Source organism: Cynocephalus volans, chromosome 14, assembly GCF_027409185.1.
Source record: "Cynocephalus volans isolate mCynVol1 chromosome 14, mCynVol1.pri, whole genome shotgun sequence".
Lineage (NCBI taxonomy): Eukaryota > Metazoa > Chordata > Mammalia > Dermoptera > Cynocephalidae > Cynocephalus > Cynocephalus volans.
In genome coordinates this window covers 26400254-26418460 of record NC_084473.1, presented here as the reverse complement: position 1 = coordinate 26418460, position 18207 = coordinate 26400254, and the positions used below count along the sequence as shown (strand labels likewise).

Here is an 18207-nt window from a genome sequence, read left to right as displayed (position 1 = left end):
CAGAGAAGGATCATCAGTGAACACAGGCTTTGCAGATTTGTCTGTGACATTTTTAGGGAAGTTGGTGCAACTTCTCATTAACTGATCCAATCTCCCTTTTCCTTCTGTACTGTTTTCCATACCAAATCATTCCCTTCAGGCAACGTGTTTTGCTTGATCTTGATTTGAGGCTAACACTGAAACAGAAGAATTGCTCAAGGTAGGGGGCTACCAAGGACCCTTGATACTGTGACCATCTAGAATATTCTACCCTTAATCACCCTTAGACCAGCCCCTAAATCCTCAACAGAGGATCAAACTACATGAACAATGGGGAAAAAGTTCAAATCCTATGAAGAGGAAAGACTAATACTAAGTATACATAGAGGAGTAAGATCAGCAGAATTTTACTCTATCAATAGAGGGACAGTTCATGAAGGTCACAGCATGCGACAGCCTAACACTTTAAATTTTTTTAATCACTAATGAGAAACACATGCGTGGCATGTAATACTTTAAGAGCCGTTTACAAAAGCTACCTCAAAATATAACTTGAGAGAGTGCTGTCTTTGGAATCAAACACTGCTACCAATACCTTCAACATGAGAAGGAGCAGCTGACTTGATCCTTCTCATCTTCATCCAGTAGGTAGATTTTCGGAAAGATGCTGGAAAATCAGTCACTGGTTCGCACGAAGAGGCAGATGATGAGCCACTTAAGGAGTCATCGTGAGGGATAGTGTACTGGAAACTATTATCCTTTATGGAGCACTGGGTCCTGCTACTAATACAACACAAAGATACATACCACGAAGCAGGGTCTGGAGCAAAATTCTTATTAATACTTTTATATCATAAGAAATAACCAAGTTGGTTACCTGTGCAAAAAACTAATAAGCCTGATATAAAAACAGAATGTAGGTTGTAATCTCCTAACAATTACAATGGTTGATTTAACATAACATTGTGTACAATTATTACACTTCACTGTAAGTAGAAAGAGTAAGCAGTCCACATAAATGTTCACTTTCAATCTAAGTAGCCATTCTTTCCTAGATTTATCTAAGAAAAGAAAGTAGGCAAAGTAATAGGGTGTTCTGTGATCCCTTAGAAGATCTCTGGGTCTGTAACCAGTATGTCCAAGCCTCCCTATTTCTCTGACAGACGAAGGTTATCTCTGAGAAAAGAGAGGAAAAGAATAGTTTGTAGGCCCTCGTCTGATCCATCTTCCATCTCCCTCAGCTTCCTCCCTAAACCCTGATGCCAGGGCTACCCTGTCTTACTTGGGCAACATGATACTCAGCTTCCATAGCTAAAAGAAGGATGCTATCTTGCCTAAGATGGCCAGAGAATTCTGGTATACAGCCGGATCTAGATTCCCGAATCTAAGACCAATACATCAGTTAATAAACATTACTAAGTAACTACAAAGTATCAGACATTCTTCTAGGTGGTTCAAGATGCAGTAGAGCAGCAGTTCTCAAAGTGTGGTCCAAAGACCTCTAGGCTCTCCCTTTTCCAGCTAAATATCTGTATAAGGCCTGCTTTCGATTTACAGTTTAGAAAGATCACTCTGGCTGCTGTATGCAAGATGGCCCATGGAGCAAAGAGTAAACAAAGGCAGAAGAGTTAGCTTGTTGCAATAATATAGATAAGAAATGATGTGGGCTTGAAGAAAGGTTTTGTAGTAGAGACGATAAGTTGGCAGACTCAGGATAACACTTTAGAGGTTGAGCTGATTAAAATTACACATGTAGGTTTGTTTGTGACATAAGCGTGTTGGAAGTAACAAAGGTGACCATCCTTAGGAAAATATATAGGTAAAATGTGATAGATGCCTACTATAGAATACTATGTCATTGTTAGAAGCAACAAACCAATTCTACACATAGAGACATGAACATAACTAAAAAGCTTACTGTTGAATGGAAAAAGAAACGAAAAAGGGTCTGTAGATTATAATGTCATTTTAGTAAATTAAAAACTAATACACACTGGGCCGGCCCGTGGCTCACTTGGGAGAGTATGGTGCTGATAACACCAAGGCCATGGGTTCAGATCCCTACATGGGGATGGCTGGTTAGCTCACTTGGGAGAGTGCGGTGCTGACCACACCAAGTCAAGGGTTAAGATCCCCTTACCGGTCATCTTTTAAAAAAACAAAAACAAAAACAAATACACATGTAAAGCAGCAATACTTATTTTTAAAGGATTCGTAAATAATTAAGGAAAACATCATACTTGTTAACATGGTTTCCTCTGGGAGGGAGGGGATGGAAATAGGAATAGAGTAAACAACAGAGATTGATGATGTCAGTATGCTACAAACAGGGAAGAATGTTTTCAGCTCTCTGCACATGAGATCCAGCAGTACAAATTTAATAAAGAGGAATCCTGGTTCTGGTGTGGTGGCATAAAAGCCCACTACAGCCCACCCTTCCCACTGATAACAACTAAAGACTCTGGACTCTGAAAAGTCAATGAAAGCAGGTAGATTATGCCGGGGAATCAAAACTGGAAGAAGTCACCCACATGGGGTGAGTTTCCCAGTTGTGTTTTTTCCTCATGCGTTGTTTTGCAACAAGGGCGGGCCCAACTACAGAGCAGCATAGGTGGCTTATATTCCAATAGAAATCCCATCTTTCTGGCCAGAAAAACAGGAAGTGGGGTCCCTGTGGGCCAGGGTGTGTGGGGAGAATCCTGGAAAGGAGACAGGCAAAGAAGGGACATAATTCTGTCTATGAATCCACACGGGTCACAGTTTAGCCTGAGCTATATATGTGTAGGGCATACCCAAACCAGCCTAGCAAAGACTTAGAAAACAAATAAAATTTGAACTAATATGATTCAAACCCATGTAGCAAAAGCTTGGAGAACTGAAACAAGATCTGAAACACCTGCAGAAGTCTCCGACTAGCTTCTGAGCTATTCGTGTATGGGACAACCCAAATCATCATAGCAAACATGTAAAGAACAGAACTGTGATTTTAGATCACTTCTGGTCAAGATGGCAGAATAGACGGTCCCCAGCGTCACTCTCTCCCACAAATCAATTAATTTACAACTATTAAAAAGCAACGACAGCCAAGCTGGGGCCGCTAGAGCTCAGGGGAAGAGGAGCAAAGACCTACAGAGTTCATGAAGGCGGGAGAAGCCATGATGAGAGAGAGAAAAAAACTGCTCTGACCATTTCAAATCCCAGCCATTTCCAGGCTGGAGCTGCTGAGCGTATGGAGCAGGAACTGGCAAAAGCTGCAGCAGTGCTCTTTGGATGAAGTTGCTTGGAGGCGGCAGGGGAGAAGAGGGCCTTGGTGGCCGCCAGGTCAGCAATACCACCAATAGGGTTCCCGTGGACCCACATAGGACTGAGGAGCCACAACAAATGAAAAAAAGGAACCACTAAGAGGCCGGTGAGTCATCTCAAGAGACTGGTGCATGGCCCATCCCACGGGAAGTGTTTGGAGCACGGGCCCACCAGGAGAACACTGAGGCACACCAAGGACAGCTGATCTGCCTCCCAATCAGTATAGGAACACTCAGAGGAGACTGGTCAGGATAGAATTGCACGGGGTGCAGTTTGATAAAAAGATTCAGACCCAGACCAGTGCTTCTATACAACCCAGATGTAGCAGATTTCACTAAACCTGAAAGTACCTATAAAGTCAACCATTAAAACCTGAGCTGCCCAAAAAGCCTTCCCCAGGGAATCAGCAGCAAAGCAGCAACTTAGCTAAACCACACAGCTCAAGTCCTGCTCCCCACAAGAAGTTCCCCCACTTTAGAAGTAAGCAAAGGACAACAAATTAGTTCCAGTGCAGAGTTTAAGTGGTGGGAACAGCAAATAATCCAGCACAGAAATGAAAGAAATAACAGAGTACCCGTTGGGGCCCACCTGGGGTCCTGAGGCATGGATCCAAGAGCCACCAGCAACTAGATAAGGAGCATGCCAAAAACATCACCTCCATGTGGGTGGCCCATTACAACCACCACAATAACCACAGCTGCCACAAAAGCAGCTAGACACCACAACCACAGTGCAGATGGTCTGCCAGCCACTGGAATGCACTGACACAAGGAGAGTCACCAATAGAGACCAAAGAAGAGGACGTCTCTCTCCACAAAGCCCATTCCAGAGAGACAGAAGAAAAGCATCTGAACACACCTCTCAGCATTGGACAGATCATCTAGGCAACAAATCAACAGAGTAACAATTACTCTTTCAGAAGGAGAGAAGAAATCTAGGGTTATCAGAGGTGGGAGGGGGAGGAAGAGCAGGATGGGGAGAGATCAGACAAGAGGCATAAAGAATAAGTATGATTTGTAATAATAAATATGCAATTAATATTGATTTGATCAACATATGTCAACATCGAACCCCCAAAATATGTATAATCAATTATGATTCAATAAAAATTTTTAAAATTTTTAAAAAAGTACTGTGATTTTAACTAATGCCCTCAGAAGGCAAAACAGACCTTGTGTTCTGAACCTAAAAGGGTTACCTGCTAAACAACAGAAGCAACATTCCCCAGAAGATTATAATAGGACCCAAAGTCTACACAAATAATATTCACAATGTTGAGGGTAAATTCCAAAATTATGCAACACACAAAGAACCAGGAAAATGGGAGCAATTCTCAAAGAAATAGACAACCAATGGATGCCAACCCCAAGATGACCCAGATGTAGAAACTATCAAACACTTTCAAGCAGCTGTTATAACTGCTTATAAAAGAAAACACACATGAAAAGGTAGAAATTATCAGCAGAGAAACGAACCATAAAAAAAAAGCCAAATGAAATTTTAGAACTGAAAAATGCACTATCTGGATGAGTTCAGTAGTAGAATGGAGGAGACAGAAGAAAGAGTCTGTGAAGTTGAAGATAGATGAATAGAAATTATCCAATCCGAAGAACAAAGAGAAAAAAAGGTCAGAAAACAGACAACAGAGCCCCAACAACCTGTGAGTCAATATCAAAAGTTCTAACATGAGTGCAGTTGTAATCCCAAAAGGAGAAAAAAAAAGACACTGAGGTAGAAAAAAAAAAAATCTGAAAAAAATAATGGTGGAAAGTGCCCCAAATTTGGTGAAAGACATAAATTTGCAGATTCAAGGAGCTCAACATACACCAAGTAAGATAATTCTAAGAAAAGCATATCTAAACACATCTTAATGAAGCTGTTCAAAACCAAAGATTTTAAAAAATCTAGGCAGTAGCTTCAGAAAAGTGGCATATTACATTACAGGAGCCAATGATTTAAATAATCATGGAGTTCTCAACAGAAACAAAGGCGGTCATAAGACAGTGTAACAACACTTTTAAAATCCCCAAAGAAAAGATTTGTCAATTCAGAATTCTATATTCAATGAAAATATCCTTCAGGAATATTTCTTCAGATGAAAATTTGTCAGTAGACCTGCTTTATAAGAAAATTTGTTGTCAGCAGACCTGCTTTATAAGAAATGCTAAGAGAAATTATTCCAGCTAAAGAAATAAGATACTAGAGAGAAACCTGGATTTTTATGAATGAAGAAAGAACAACAAAAGTGGTAAATATTTTAAAAATTTAAAGCAAAATTTTACATTATCTGGCTGGGTTTCCAATATATGTAGATGCAATTCATATGACAACTATAACATAATGGTCAGCAAGCAGGACGTTAAAGGAATCTATATGGTTGCAAAGTTTCTACATTTAAGCAAAGTGGTAGAATATTAACTCTAAGTAGACTGTGAAAGAATAGGTATGTATATTGTAATTCCTAGAGCAATCACTAAAACACCACCAACAAAACAACAACAACAAAAAGACATAGCCAAAAACCCAATAAATAAAGTAAAATGGGACACTCGGCATTAAAATAATCCACAAGAAACAGAGGAACAAAAAACAAGAGATAGAGAATAAAAGGGTATACTTAAATCCAACCAAATCAATAAGTAATTTAAATGTTTATGATCTAAACATTTATAAGTCAAAGATTGATAGTAAATAAAAAAGAAATACCCTACCATACACTGTATACAGGAGACACACTCTAAATATAAAGACATATTGATGGAGTTTGGATGTGTTGTCCCCTCAAAAACTCATGTGGAAATTTGATCTCCAATGTGGCAGTGTTGGAAACTGATTGAGTCATGGGGTTGGATCCCTCATGAATGGATTAATGTTTTCCCGGGGGAGGGGAGATTAATGAGTGAGTTCTCACTCTATTAGTTCCCGCAAGAGCTTGTTGCTTAAAAAGACCCCAGCACCTTCTCTCTCTCTCTCTTGCTTCCTCTCTCTTGCTTCCTCTCGCCATGTGATCTGCTTGTACCCGTCAGCTGCCTGCCACTTTCTGCCATGAGTAGAAGCAGCCTGAGGCCCATGCCAGACGCAGCTGTCCCAGAATTGTAAGCCAAATAAACCTCTCTTCTTTATAAATTACCCAATCTCAGGTAATTTCTGTTATAGCAACACAAAACGGACTAAAACACATATATAGATTGAAAATAAGTGAATGAAAAAATTATACCATGCAGTCAGCAAACATAGAAAGCTGAAGTAGCTATTTTAATATCAGATAAAACAGACTTCAAGACAAAGAGTACTGCCAGAGATAAAAAGACACTTCATAATGATGAAAGTGCCAAATCATCAGGAAGACACAATACTCATTGTATGTGCCTAATAACAGAGCCTCAAAGTACACAAAGCAAAAACTGACAGAATTTGAGGGAAAAATAGACAATTTCGGGCCGAGCCCGTGGCGCACTTGGTAGAGTGCTGCGCTGGGAGCGCGGCAACGCTCCCGCCGCGGGTTCGGATCCTATATAGGACTGACCAGTGCACTCACTGGCTGAGTGCCGGTCACGAAAAAATGACAAAAAAAAAAAAAAAAAAAAAAAGACAATTTCACAGTCATAGTAGAAAATTTTAAGACCTCCCCCTGTCAGCAACTGATAGAACAACTAGGCAAAAATTCAGTAAAGACATAAATGATCTGAACTACATTATTAACCACCTTGCTCTAGTTAACATTTACAGAACACCACATCCAACTGCAGGATATACATTCTTTTCAAGTGCACATTGTGCACTCACCAAGATAGATCATACACTGGGTCATAAACTTTAAACTTTTAATAAAGGGACGAAAATCACACAATGTATTCTCTGCCCACATAGGAATCAAATTAGAAATCAATAACAGTAGGATATCTAATAAAAAATAAAAAATAAAAATATCTGGAAATTAGATAATCTACTTCTAAATAATTCATGGGTCAAAAATTAAATCACATGGGCCAGCCCCGTGGCTCACTCAGAGAGTGTGGCGCTGGTAGTGCCGAGGCCATGGGTTCGGATTCTATATAGGGATGGCCGGTGTGCTCACTGGCTGAGCTGAGCGTGGTGCAGACCACACCGTGCCGAGGGTTGCGATCCCCTTACCGGTCAAAAAAAAAAAAAAAAGAAATACTTTGAACTGAACAACAACAAAAATACACATATCAAAGTTTGTGGGATGCAACTAAAGCAGTACTTAGAAGGAATCTTAAAGCTCTAAATGCTTATATTAGAAAAGAAAATCTAAAATCAAGAGAGACGGAGCAAGAGAGAGACAGAGAGAGAGAGAGAGAGAGAGAGAGAGAAATTTCATCTTAAGATACCTTAAAGGAAAAGCAAGGTAAACCAAAGAAGGAAAGAGGAGAAATCCATGATTAGAATGATTAGAAAAACAGATAATAGAGAAAATCTGGTTCTTTGAAATGATCACAAAATTGACAACCCTGTAGCTACACTGTCCAAGAAAAAAAGATACCACAAATAACCAATATCAGAAATGAAAGAGGGGTTATTATCACAGAGCATACAGACATTAAACTAATAACAGAATACTTTCAATAACTTTATGACAGAAAATTGACAAGATGAACAAATTTCTTAAAAAAAAAACGTACCAAAACTGACACAAGAAGAAACTGGAAATATGAATAGCTCTATATCTATTAAAGAAATTTAATTTATCAAATCCTTCCCAAAAAGAAAATGCCAGGCCCAGTTCATTTCACTGTTGAATGCCATTGCAATAAGTTTTAAAAAAAGAAAAAAAAAGAAAAGAAAGAAAGAAAAAAAAACTAAAACTGCCCCTACTTGCAGGCTATATGATTGTTTACAAAGAAAATCCCAGGAAATCTACAAAACAATTACTAGAACTACTAATAAAGGAATTTAGCAAATGGCAGGATATTAGTTTAACATATAAAAGTCAACAATATTCTTATATACTAGCAACAAGTAACTAGAAAATGACATTATAAAAATAACACAATTTACAATAACATGAAAATAACATAAAATGCGTATGAACAAATCTAACAAAAGATATCCAATACTTTTACAATGAAAACTATAACACATTGCTGAAATTAAGAAGACCTAAATAAATAGAAAAATATAGCATATTCATAAATCAGAAAACTCAGTATTGTTGAAATGGCAATTCTCCCCCAAAAGATCTATAGACTCGATATAATACCAATCAATATTCACTATGCTTCTTTTTATAGATGTTAGCGACCCGATTCTAGCATTTATATAAAAATGCAAAGAACCTAGTATAGCTGAAACAATTTTGAAAAAGAACACCAAAGTTAGAGAACTTATCCTACCAATTTCAAGACCTACTCTAAACATCAAAGGAGCAGAATAAGGAGAGTCCAAAACAGACTTACACATATATTTCATTAGAAAAGTATTTTAGTTCATTTCAGACTTTTTAAATTCTACCTAATTCACGGTTTCATCCTCTACTCTTTTCTAGTCTCACTTCTCACCATTGATTCTCAAACTTCACAATCTCCTAGGAAGCTAGTTAAAAATAAAGATTTCTACACGCTAACCCCAATACTCTAATGGATGGGGGCCCATTAATCTTTATATTTTTTAACAACTATCCCTAGCTGACCAAGGTACACATTGAAAAACATTGTTTTAACCACTCTCCCTAAAAAGATCTCATGAATGCCCTTGTCTTGTAAAGGAAAACATCATGTTTCCAATTCTTATAGTTGATGATTCCCAATTGTATATTTCAGACCAGCTCTTCATCTGAGGTTCAAACCCATTTATGTTTGTTCCAAATGCTGCTCCTCATCCAGAAATTCCTAGCTCAGTGAATGACTCCAACATCCAACTGGTTGCCAAAGTGAGAAACCCATAGATATCCTATCCTCCTCCCTGTAACTCACCACTTACCTCTAGTCATCACAACCTGTAAATTCCCTATATACTATTACCACCATAGGCCACACATTCTTCATTTCTCTCTTAGGTTACTGTAATGGTCTCTGAACCAGTTTCCAGCATCCCTCCAAATCCATCCTTTACAATGCTGCCAGAGTGACCTTTCTAAGACCAATTTCTGGCTATGTCATTCCCTCATTAAAAACCCTTCCAGGGTCAAATCCAAACACCTTAACCTGCCATAAAAGGTCCTTCATGATCTGGCCCCTAACCTCTCTAAATGATCTCCCTGCAATCTCCCCATCCTCTGTGCCAATCATGTAGAATCACTTGCTATCCCATTAATTTCTTTCACCTGTTCACATGCTATTCTCTCTTCCGAACAATCCTTTCTCCTCATGTCTCACTGCAGTATTCTGGACTTTCAGGTCTCTATTTAGGAGTGACCTGCTCTGGTAATACTTCCCTTCTAAACTATCACTCTCCCTTCCCAAAAGCTATATTAAATTCCTATTTAAAAATATTTACTAAGTCAAGGGTTCAGATCCCTGTACCAGACAGCCAAAGAAAAAAAAATTTCACTGATTACACTGTATTGCGTTGATCTACTTGCCTATCTCTAGCTTTAGACTGCTAGGTCTGTTTTTCATGTCTTTACAACTAACTCACTACACAGCTAGTACATAGCAGACTTTTAGAAAATATCTGAATGAATCCATCTAATGAAAGTTTCTAGTTAACAAGAATCTTTTCCTTTCTATCAACCATGGAAAAACTGAGCACAGTCAGAATACAAAATAAACCAGTCTTGCAGCAAAGTAGTTTGAAAATACAAGGATTTCTAAACCGGGGAGGCGGGGAGGAGAAGAAGACATAACAATTACAATTCCTTGAAGTTGACACGACAAGCATACAGAAAGGACATTGTTGGGTGGGAGGGGGAAGAGGGAGGAGGGAGGGAGGTTTCGGTAATGGGCCACAATAATCAACCACATCGTATATCGACAAAAAAAAATAATAATAATAAAGTAAAAGAGCGATAAAATTGAAAAAAAAAAAAAAGAAAGAAAATACAAGGATTTCTTACAGCCATTCTTATCGTCCTTCCCAAGTTCATCAACGTATTTATGAGCGCAAACTTGATGTATGAGAAATGCAGAACTACCACTGAGTAATACGTTCCATTTATTATCATAATTTGTACTTTTTTTTTTGCAAGCTAGGTTTTTCTCCCCCATACTAGGTTTAGGCCCACCCTGCACTGTCCAATCCAGTAGCCACTTGCTACAGGTGGTTACTTAAATTTAAATTCATTAAAATTAAAATAAGATTTAAAATTCAGTTCCTCACTCGCACTAGCCACATTTCGAGTGATCAAAAGCAATACGTGGCTAGTGGCTATGACACTGGCCAGTGCGGATACAGAGCATTTTCATCATCACAGGAAATTCTACTGGACAGAGCTGGCGACACGATTATAAAGTGAACCTCCGAAAACCTCACTTACTTCTTAGCTCCCACGATCCTCGTGCTCCTCTGCTGCTTAAAGGATGTGGGTCCCGGAGTCTAGCAAATCACAAGCACATGAGTGAGTACTAGGGACCTCTGAACCTCGACCACAAAAAAACGAATCCCCCTGTGCCCAGAAGAAATGAAGCTCTCCGGGGAAACTACCTCAAACGGAAGAAGGCAACACTTTTTAGAAAAAGCATGCCGTCCTATCTTCCTACACTGTAAAGGCGGGTGACAAGACCAGAGCCTTCATCTTCCCCCGTTCTCAAAGCCGTGTCCCAGGGAAAGGTTCTACAAGGGAGGCGAGAAGAGAAGACAACGGATACGGGAGGCATTGGGCACGTCAAAGGAATAGAAATTAACAGTAATCTGGCGAGGGACCAAGACCAAGGAGGTGGGAAACAGGCAGCGGAAAGTGGGAGAAGAAAAAGGGGACAGGTGATCCGATCCAGAAGGGTGGGGCCTACGACGGGCTCTGGTAAAACCAACTCCGGGCACGGGACAAAAGCGAGGCACCGCGTGCTCCGGGCTCGAGGTGCTACCTCCAAAGCACAACGATCAAACCCAGAAACTCACGGCGGGGACTGCACCGAGTCTGGAAGACATCACTCCCTCTCCACGCCTCACACTTCCACCCAAGGGCTCCGGCCGGACCAACGCCACTTCCGCTCTCCTCGCCTCTCCCGGATGTGGACTCGGCGCCGCCGAGTCCCCGAACGTCTACTTCCGCCTAGCAGCTTCCGAGGGGGCTGCGGGCCGGAGGGTGTCACGTGGCAAGTCGCCCTCCGAGTCCTCGGAGACCCCGCCCAGGGGACCAAGGCCTGGGGCCTGGGAAGCTGTGGGTGGGGCGAAGGGTCGAAGGGGCGGGGCTTGGAGCCTTAACCGGGCCTCTCAGAACCCCTGCCTCTGGTGCCATCTCGTTGCATGATACCTTGTGCCCTTCCACCCAACCCAGTGGCCTTTCTAGATACACGTGGAGATCAATTATTGCCCCTTTATTGATCTTAGAGAGATTACAGACCGGTTCTCGTCTGCCCTCCCCCCCAGGTAGAGAGACGTAGAAGCCCTTTCATTGCTGAGCAGACAGGAATTGGAGGCAGTGGCTGAGCAGGATAGTACAGCTAGGCCAAGACTTGAGGGAGACAATGAATAATAGGGCAGATGTCGCCTCATTTACTAGCTTCAGGACTCCAAACTTGCTCTGCTTTTGGATTTTTTTGTGTGGTCCCTAGGAGACATGTTTGAGTAACTCTTGAAATCCTTAGGCAAACTATGTCTGGGCTTCTTAGGGGAACTGTGCTTGAGTCTCTCCTTAGGGGTTCTGTGATGGATTCTCTCAGAGTGACTGAGTCGGCTCCTCTCAGAATGACTGTGCCGGCTCCTCTCAGAGGGACTGTAATGGGTTCTGCCAGAGGAACTGTGTCCTCTCCTCTCTGTGGGACCACCACGGCTCCTCGAGGGACTAGGACATCTCCACTCTGAGGAACTGCGTCGGCCCCTCTTTGAGGGACTACGATGGTTCCTCTCCACGGGACTGTGATGGCTTCTCTCAGAGGGACTGTGACAGCTCCTGTCCATGGGACTGTGATGGCTCCTCACAGAGGGACTGCATCGGCCCCTCTCTGAGACACTGCAATGGCTCTTGTCCATGGGACTGTGACGGCTCCTCACAGAGGGACTGCGACGGCTCCTGTCCATGGGACTGTGATGGCTTCTCTCAGAAAGACTGCGATGGCTCTTCTCTGAGGGACTGTGTCGGCCTCTCTCTGAGGGACTACGATGACTCTTATCCGCAGGACTGTGGCATCTCCTCCCAGAGGGACTGCGTCGGCTCCTCTCACAGCGACTGCGATGGCTCCTCTCCAAGGGACTGCACTGACCCATCTCTGAGGGACTGTGATGTCTCCTCTCAGAGGGACTGCGTCGGCTCCTCTCTAAAGGACTGTGATGGCTCCTCTCCAAGGGACTGTGACGTCTCTCAGAGGGACCGTGATGGCTTCTCTCAGAGAGACTATGTCGGCTCCTCTTAGAGTGAGTATTACATGTGGTTCTCTCCCTGTAGAAGCTGTGGTTGTTTTGCTCCTTGGGTGTGAGTTTCTCTCTAAGGTGACTGAGCAAGGTTCTCTTTAGAGGGTAACCAGGTAAGATTCTCCCTTGGGCCTGAACTCTGGTTCCTGGTTTGAGCAACTTCTTAGGCTCCTGGCTGGAAATTTCGCTTGCATAGTTTTTCTTTGCTCTGCTGCTACTGTCATTTTGAATAGTACCAAAAGACTGCTTGGTTGAGCTAATTTGGACATTGATATCTCTTTGGGAAACTTCAGGCTTGGGCAGTCGGAGAGGTCTTGGTTGGAAAGTACTATCTCTTTTAGTCTGTTGAGCTGATCTGCATTGGTCTGTTTCTCCCCATAATATGCCCTCCTTCTTAGTGGTTGGGCCTTTTGGCCTTAGCTTGACAACTAGCGTCCTGTCTCTTTTACTATCTCTTGGTAAGTAACAGTCCCTGGCTTTTTGTTTTGGATGGTAGTTTTTGCTTGACCACAAATTGTCTGGCCTTGTCCTGTCCTCAGGCTTCTGCCCAACAGGACCTATAGCTCTGTGTACTGTTCGGAATGCATGCTTTAGGCCCTGAAAAAGCAGTTGCATGAACTTGGGTTGGGAGGTTTTCTTAGGCTGTCTTTTTAAAGAGGCAGTACTTGTCTGAGCTGCTCCAATCCTCTTCCTTCTTAAATGGTCTGGTAATTCCCTAGAGGGACTCTCTATTGTGCTCCTACTGTTTGTGGAAAACTTTGTGTTTCGTGCTCTAAGTCCTTTGGTGATTCTTTTAGTGGAATATTTTGAATCAGGGCTCTTTTTGGTTCTCACTTTATCCCATTTTTTATTCTGATTGCTTTCAGAGTCACTCTCTGGTAGAGAGTGAACTTGAGTGAATTCATAGTGCTCAGGCTCTCCAATTTCTGTCTTTCCTACTGGGTCAGAGCTGCCACGTTGTCTTCGCCTGATGTGGACTTGTACAGGAGCAGTGGACTGAGAAGATCCAGATTGGAAATCTACTGTGGGATTAGGACTACTGGAAGCTCGAGTATAGATTTTAGCTCTCTTTTGTGATAGTGATATAGGGCTCCTTGGTATGATGGGTCTGTCTCTTCCACGATACTTGGAGACTTGGGGTCTTTTCCCAGTTTGCAACCTGAAGCCAAGATGCAACCGAACCTCGCCATGGCCTTCAGGAGTGCTTACAAGGTGGAGCTGTGGATAGATAAGAAGATAAGGCCCAAAAGTGGCCTGTAATTTATGACAGCAATTAAATCCTGAACATCGGCCACACTGTAGGCAGATAGGATATTTTAGGACCAGACCTGAAGCTAGAGGTGGAGGCACATTGGGGGGTATTTGACTCTTTAAGAGTTTTGTTGCTATTTTTAGCTGCAGATCTTGTAGCAGCTGGAACTGTTCTAAGTCAGTCTTGGCCTGGGAAAGATAACTTGGCTTGAGAGAGTTTTGGGACTTGAAAATCCCAGTCTGTGAATCACTCTGTGAGTTCTCACTCTTTTCCACTGAAACAGGATCTTCTCTTTTGTAAAATATCCTGAGGGAAGACTCTGACTTTACAGGGGCAGGAAACTGGATCCCTGCACATGAGACAGGCCTATGCTGAATGTCTTCCTGGGATATATTACTGAGCCTTGAGTTTGTTTTCTTTATTCCCCCTCTCATCCCAGAGTATTGCTGTATTATGGAAGATGTGGAACCACGTGTCCATATTCTTAAGTTCGGTCTTTTCTCGTGACCATGGCATAAAGTATGTCTCTGAATGTAGTTTTTGACCACTGACTGCTGAGAAATAGTACCTGGACCCTTTTCTAGAAGGCTCTGGGAAAATTCCATCAGTTCAGCTGGAACCCCAAATAAATTCTGAATAGATTGACAGGTATCTGCAGTGGTTCTTTCTGCTAAAGATATTTTATAACAAAGTTTTTTTTCCATAGTGGTCCCCAAGACATTCCCCAGCATTAGCATGCTGGAGAGATATTTTCTAGGTAGTCGTTGTCGCAAGGCATGACTCTCCCAGACATTCTGTTGTCTGCCCAGGAAAGACCAGATAAGGCCTCTTTGAGACCCTGGTTCTGCCTGGAAGGTAATAGATGGTGACTTCCAGCTTTGTTGTGAATGTTGGGAGAGGCTCTGGAGTGAATTCTCTAGCTCCTCCATCTGCTTCCTCTTAGTTCTCTCCTTAGATATGAAATCCACTCCTGAGGTCTTAGGATGTGGGGTTTCCACAGTCTTAGCTGACTCATCAGGGGGATGATTATGAAGGGCCAAGGGAAGGGTTGAAGACTGTATAGCAGAGTCTATGTAGGGCTCTTCAGGCTGAAAAATATCTGTCCCAAGGGTTTTTATATCCAAAGCTCTTGATACTTCTGGCATCCCAGAATCCCAAGGGCCTCCTAATTCAGATGTTGTTGTAACAGAGCTTGAAATGAGTGGGGTCAAAGAACTGTGTAGGAACCCAGAGAAATAATTCTGTATTTGTAACTCTTCTCCTGATGTTAACTCCTCAGATTCCCTATTCTGACATACCTGTCCTAGATTCACATCCTCAGATTCCATGACTTTAGGAGGCTCTGTTTTTGTCTGTATAGATTTCACAGCTTGAAGCCCTTGTTCATGCATCAGTACTGTAGGTTCCTCAAATGCATTTGATTGCTGTGATGTTAATTCTACAGATTTCACTTGAATATTTGGCCTTGGACTTAATTCTGAAGGTTCTACTAGTTCTTGAAGATGTGGCCTTCGGAGTAAATCCAAACAATCCATTACTTTAATCTCTGATCCTATGGCTACTCCTATTGGTTCTACAACCTGAGGAATAGGTCCTGGTGCTAAGTCTTCAGATTTTACTATTTGAAGCAGTGGCCTTGGGATTAACACAGTCTTTACAACTTGAAACCCAGTCAACTCCATTGTTTCCAAAATTTGGTGTGTTGGCTCTGTGATTAATTTCTTAGATTTCAAATTTTGCATCCATAGCCTTGAAGTAAACTCTGAAGGTTTCACATCTTGTAGTTTTGAAGTCAACTCAACATATTCTCCCATTTGAGGGGTTGGCCCTGGTGTTGTCGCTTTCACAGATTCAACAACTTTGGGGGAAGAGTCTTGGATTACCCCTACTGATTGAACAACTTGAATTTGTGTCTTTGCAGATTCTGTGACTTGATCTAGTGGCTTTGGGCTAATCCTTATAAATTCTGTAATGTGACCCAGTGGTCCTGGGGCTATCCCTGAGTGTTTCATACTTTGATTCTGTAACTGTGTTAGCCCCATTGGTACCTCCCCTTGCTGCCATGTCTTAGAGTTGAGCTCTACAGATTCTGCATGTCCCACAACTTGACTTGTTCGCTTTAGGGACAACTCTAAAGATTCCTCCATTTGCAACCATTGCTTAGAGGTCAAACCTACAGATTCAGGAACTTGATGTCCTAGCTCTGGTTTCACCTGTGAAGAAGAATGTGGGACATGATATAATGATTTTGGAGTCAATACTATAGATTTTTCCATTTGCGGTCTTTTCTTGGAGATAACCTCCACAGGTTCTAAGTCTTGAGGACAGGGCCTTGGAGATCTCTCTGCATATCCAGTGGCCTTATTTATTGGCTTTGGGGTCATTCCAAGGAATTCCTTCCTTTGCAGCCTTGCCTCAGAGGTCAACTCCATAGCTTCTATAATGTGATGCTTGAGCTCTGGGTTCATCCCTTCAGAGTGCATAACTTGCTTTAGTGGCTTTGTATATAATTCCCCCAAATCCTTAACTTTAGGCCACGACTGAGATAGCAACTCCAGAGTTTCTGGTATTTGGTAGCTTTCCTCTGGGGTTAATTCTAAGGATTTTGAGCCTTGATCCCTTAGCATTGGAGTCAGATCAACAAATTTTGGCACTTGAAAATCTAGCTGCAGAGACATCCCTGAAGATTCCATGGCTTCATCTGTTGGCTTTGGGATCAACCCCACAGATTTCTCTACAGTTTCTGTATTTTTATGTGCCAACCCTTGTGCCATTTCTGAAGACTCTTTGCCTTGATAAATTGGTATTGAAATCAAATTCACAGATTTAGGGATGTGATGCCTTGGCTTTGGGATCACTTCTGCATATTTTACAAACTGATGCCCTGGTCTAGGGGTTATTTCAGATGATTCTGTGATTTGATAATTTGTTAGTGGAGTTAGCTCCCCACATTTCACTCTTTGAAGCAGTGACCCCGGTGATAACTCCACAGATTTTGTAGTTTGCTGCTGAGGCACTGAAGACAATCTCACATGTTTTATACTTTGCAACTTTGGCTCTGGAGTAAACTTTAAAAATTTCACACCTTGATGCTGTGATTCTGGAGACAAACTTGAAAATTTCACACTAGTCAACATTGGTCCCGGTAGGAACTTCCTGGTTGGCTCTGGTGCTAACACCAATGATTTCACACCTTGCCATCCTGAAGTCAACTCTTGGCAATTCATACCTTGCTCTTGGGACCCTAGTGTTAACTGTGAAGGTTTTATGTCTTGAAAGCATGACTCTGGTGAAAAGACTGCAGATTTAACACATTGTGACCTGAGGCATGATGTCAACCCTAGAGAATCCACACTTTGAGGTTGTGACCATAGGTTTGACTTCACAGATTTACTATCTTGAGAACATTTCTCTGACACAAATACCGTAGATCCCACACTATGCTGCATGAGGTGTGAGGGAAACTCCTTAGATTTCATACTTTGAGGATGTGGCTCTGGATTTAATGCCACAGATTTTACTTTTTGAAAACATGGCTCTAGTGTAAACACCTCACATTTTAAGTCCTGCAACTCAGAGCCCAAAATTGATTTCGCAGAATTTTCACTACAAAGCAATGGCTGTCTGTTCATCTCCACAGACTTTATATTTTTAAGCAGTGGCTCTGGTAAAAATAACATAGATTTCATACCATTTAACTGAGGACCTAAAGTGAACACAGGTTGCACAGCTTGCTGATGTGAGTGCAAAAATTGGACTCCTTGAAGCTTTATCCCTGGAGTTAACTCAGAAAATTTCGCACCTTGCAAGTGTGGTTCAGGATTTAACAAAATCGATTTTGTACCTTGAAATTCTGATCCAGGGTTCAATTCAGAGGGTTTCATGCCTTGTATCTGTGGCCCTGGATTAAACTTTATAGACTTTATGCATTGAATTTTTGACTCTGGATTCAACTCAGAAGACTTCACACCTTGAAGTTTTGAAACTGGAGTTAATTCGGAAGATTTCATACCTTGTGAATGCAGTCCAGGGTTGCACCCAGTAGAGTTTGTACACTGATGTTTTGGCTCTGGAATGGATGTAGAAGAATTTGCACCTTGAGAACACAGCCCAGGGTTGCACCCAGTAGAATTTACACACTGAAGTTCTGGCCCTGGGATGGATTCAGAAGAGTTCACACCTTGAGAATGTGGCCCATGATTGCA

The 18207-nt window shown here is 41.8% G+C and overlaps 2 protein-coding genes across 7 annotated transcripts in view; both read right to left on the bottom strand.

The window, feature by feature from the left end:
• ZNF512 (zinc finger protein 512) overlaps positions 1-11490 on the bottom strand; it is a 29398-nt gene extending 17908 nt beyond the window's left edge. Inside the window, exons 1-4 of one of the 6 annotated variants that reach the window (XM_063078090.1) lie at positions 11299-11488; positions 10885-11013; positions 10718-10776; positions 575-661 (exon numbers count right to left, since the gene is read on the bottom strand). In XM_063078090.1, coding sequence (XP_062934160.1) covers positions 575-661; positions 10718-10776; positions 10885-10922 — 184 coding nt within the window. In that variant the 5' untranslated portion in view covers positions 10923-11013; positions 11299-11488. Of the gene's footprint in view, positions 1-574; positions 763-10717; positions 10777-10884; positions 11014-11298 lie in introns of those variants that run through there. The other 5 variants (XM_063078089.1, XM_063078091.1, XM_063078087.1 and 2 more) reach the window with 5 other exon arrangements.
• Positions 11491-11891: 401 nt separating this feature from the next.
• SPATA31H1 (SPATA31 subfamily H member 1) overlaps positions 11892-18207 on the bottom strand; it is a 36094-nt gene continuing 29778 nt past the window's right edge. The window contains 2 exon segments of the mRNA XM_063077753.1: positions 11892-11969; positions 11971-18014. Of these exon segments, the coding sequence (XP_062933823.1) occupies positions 11892-11969; positions 11971-18014 (6122 nt within the window).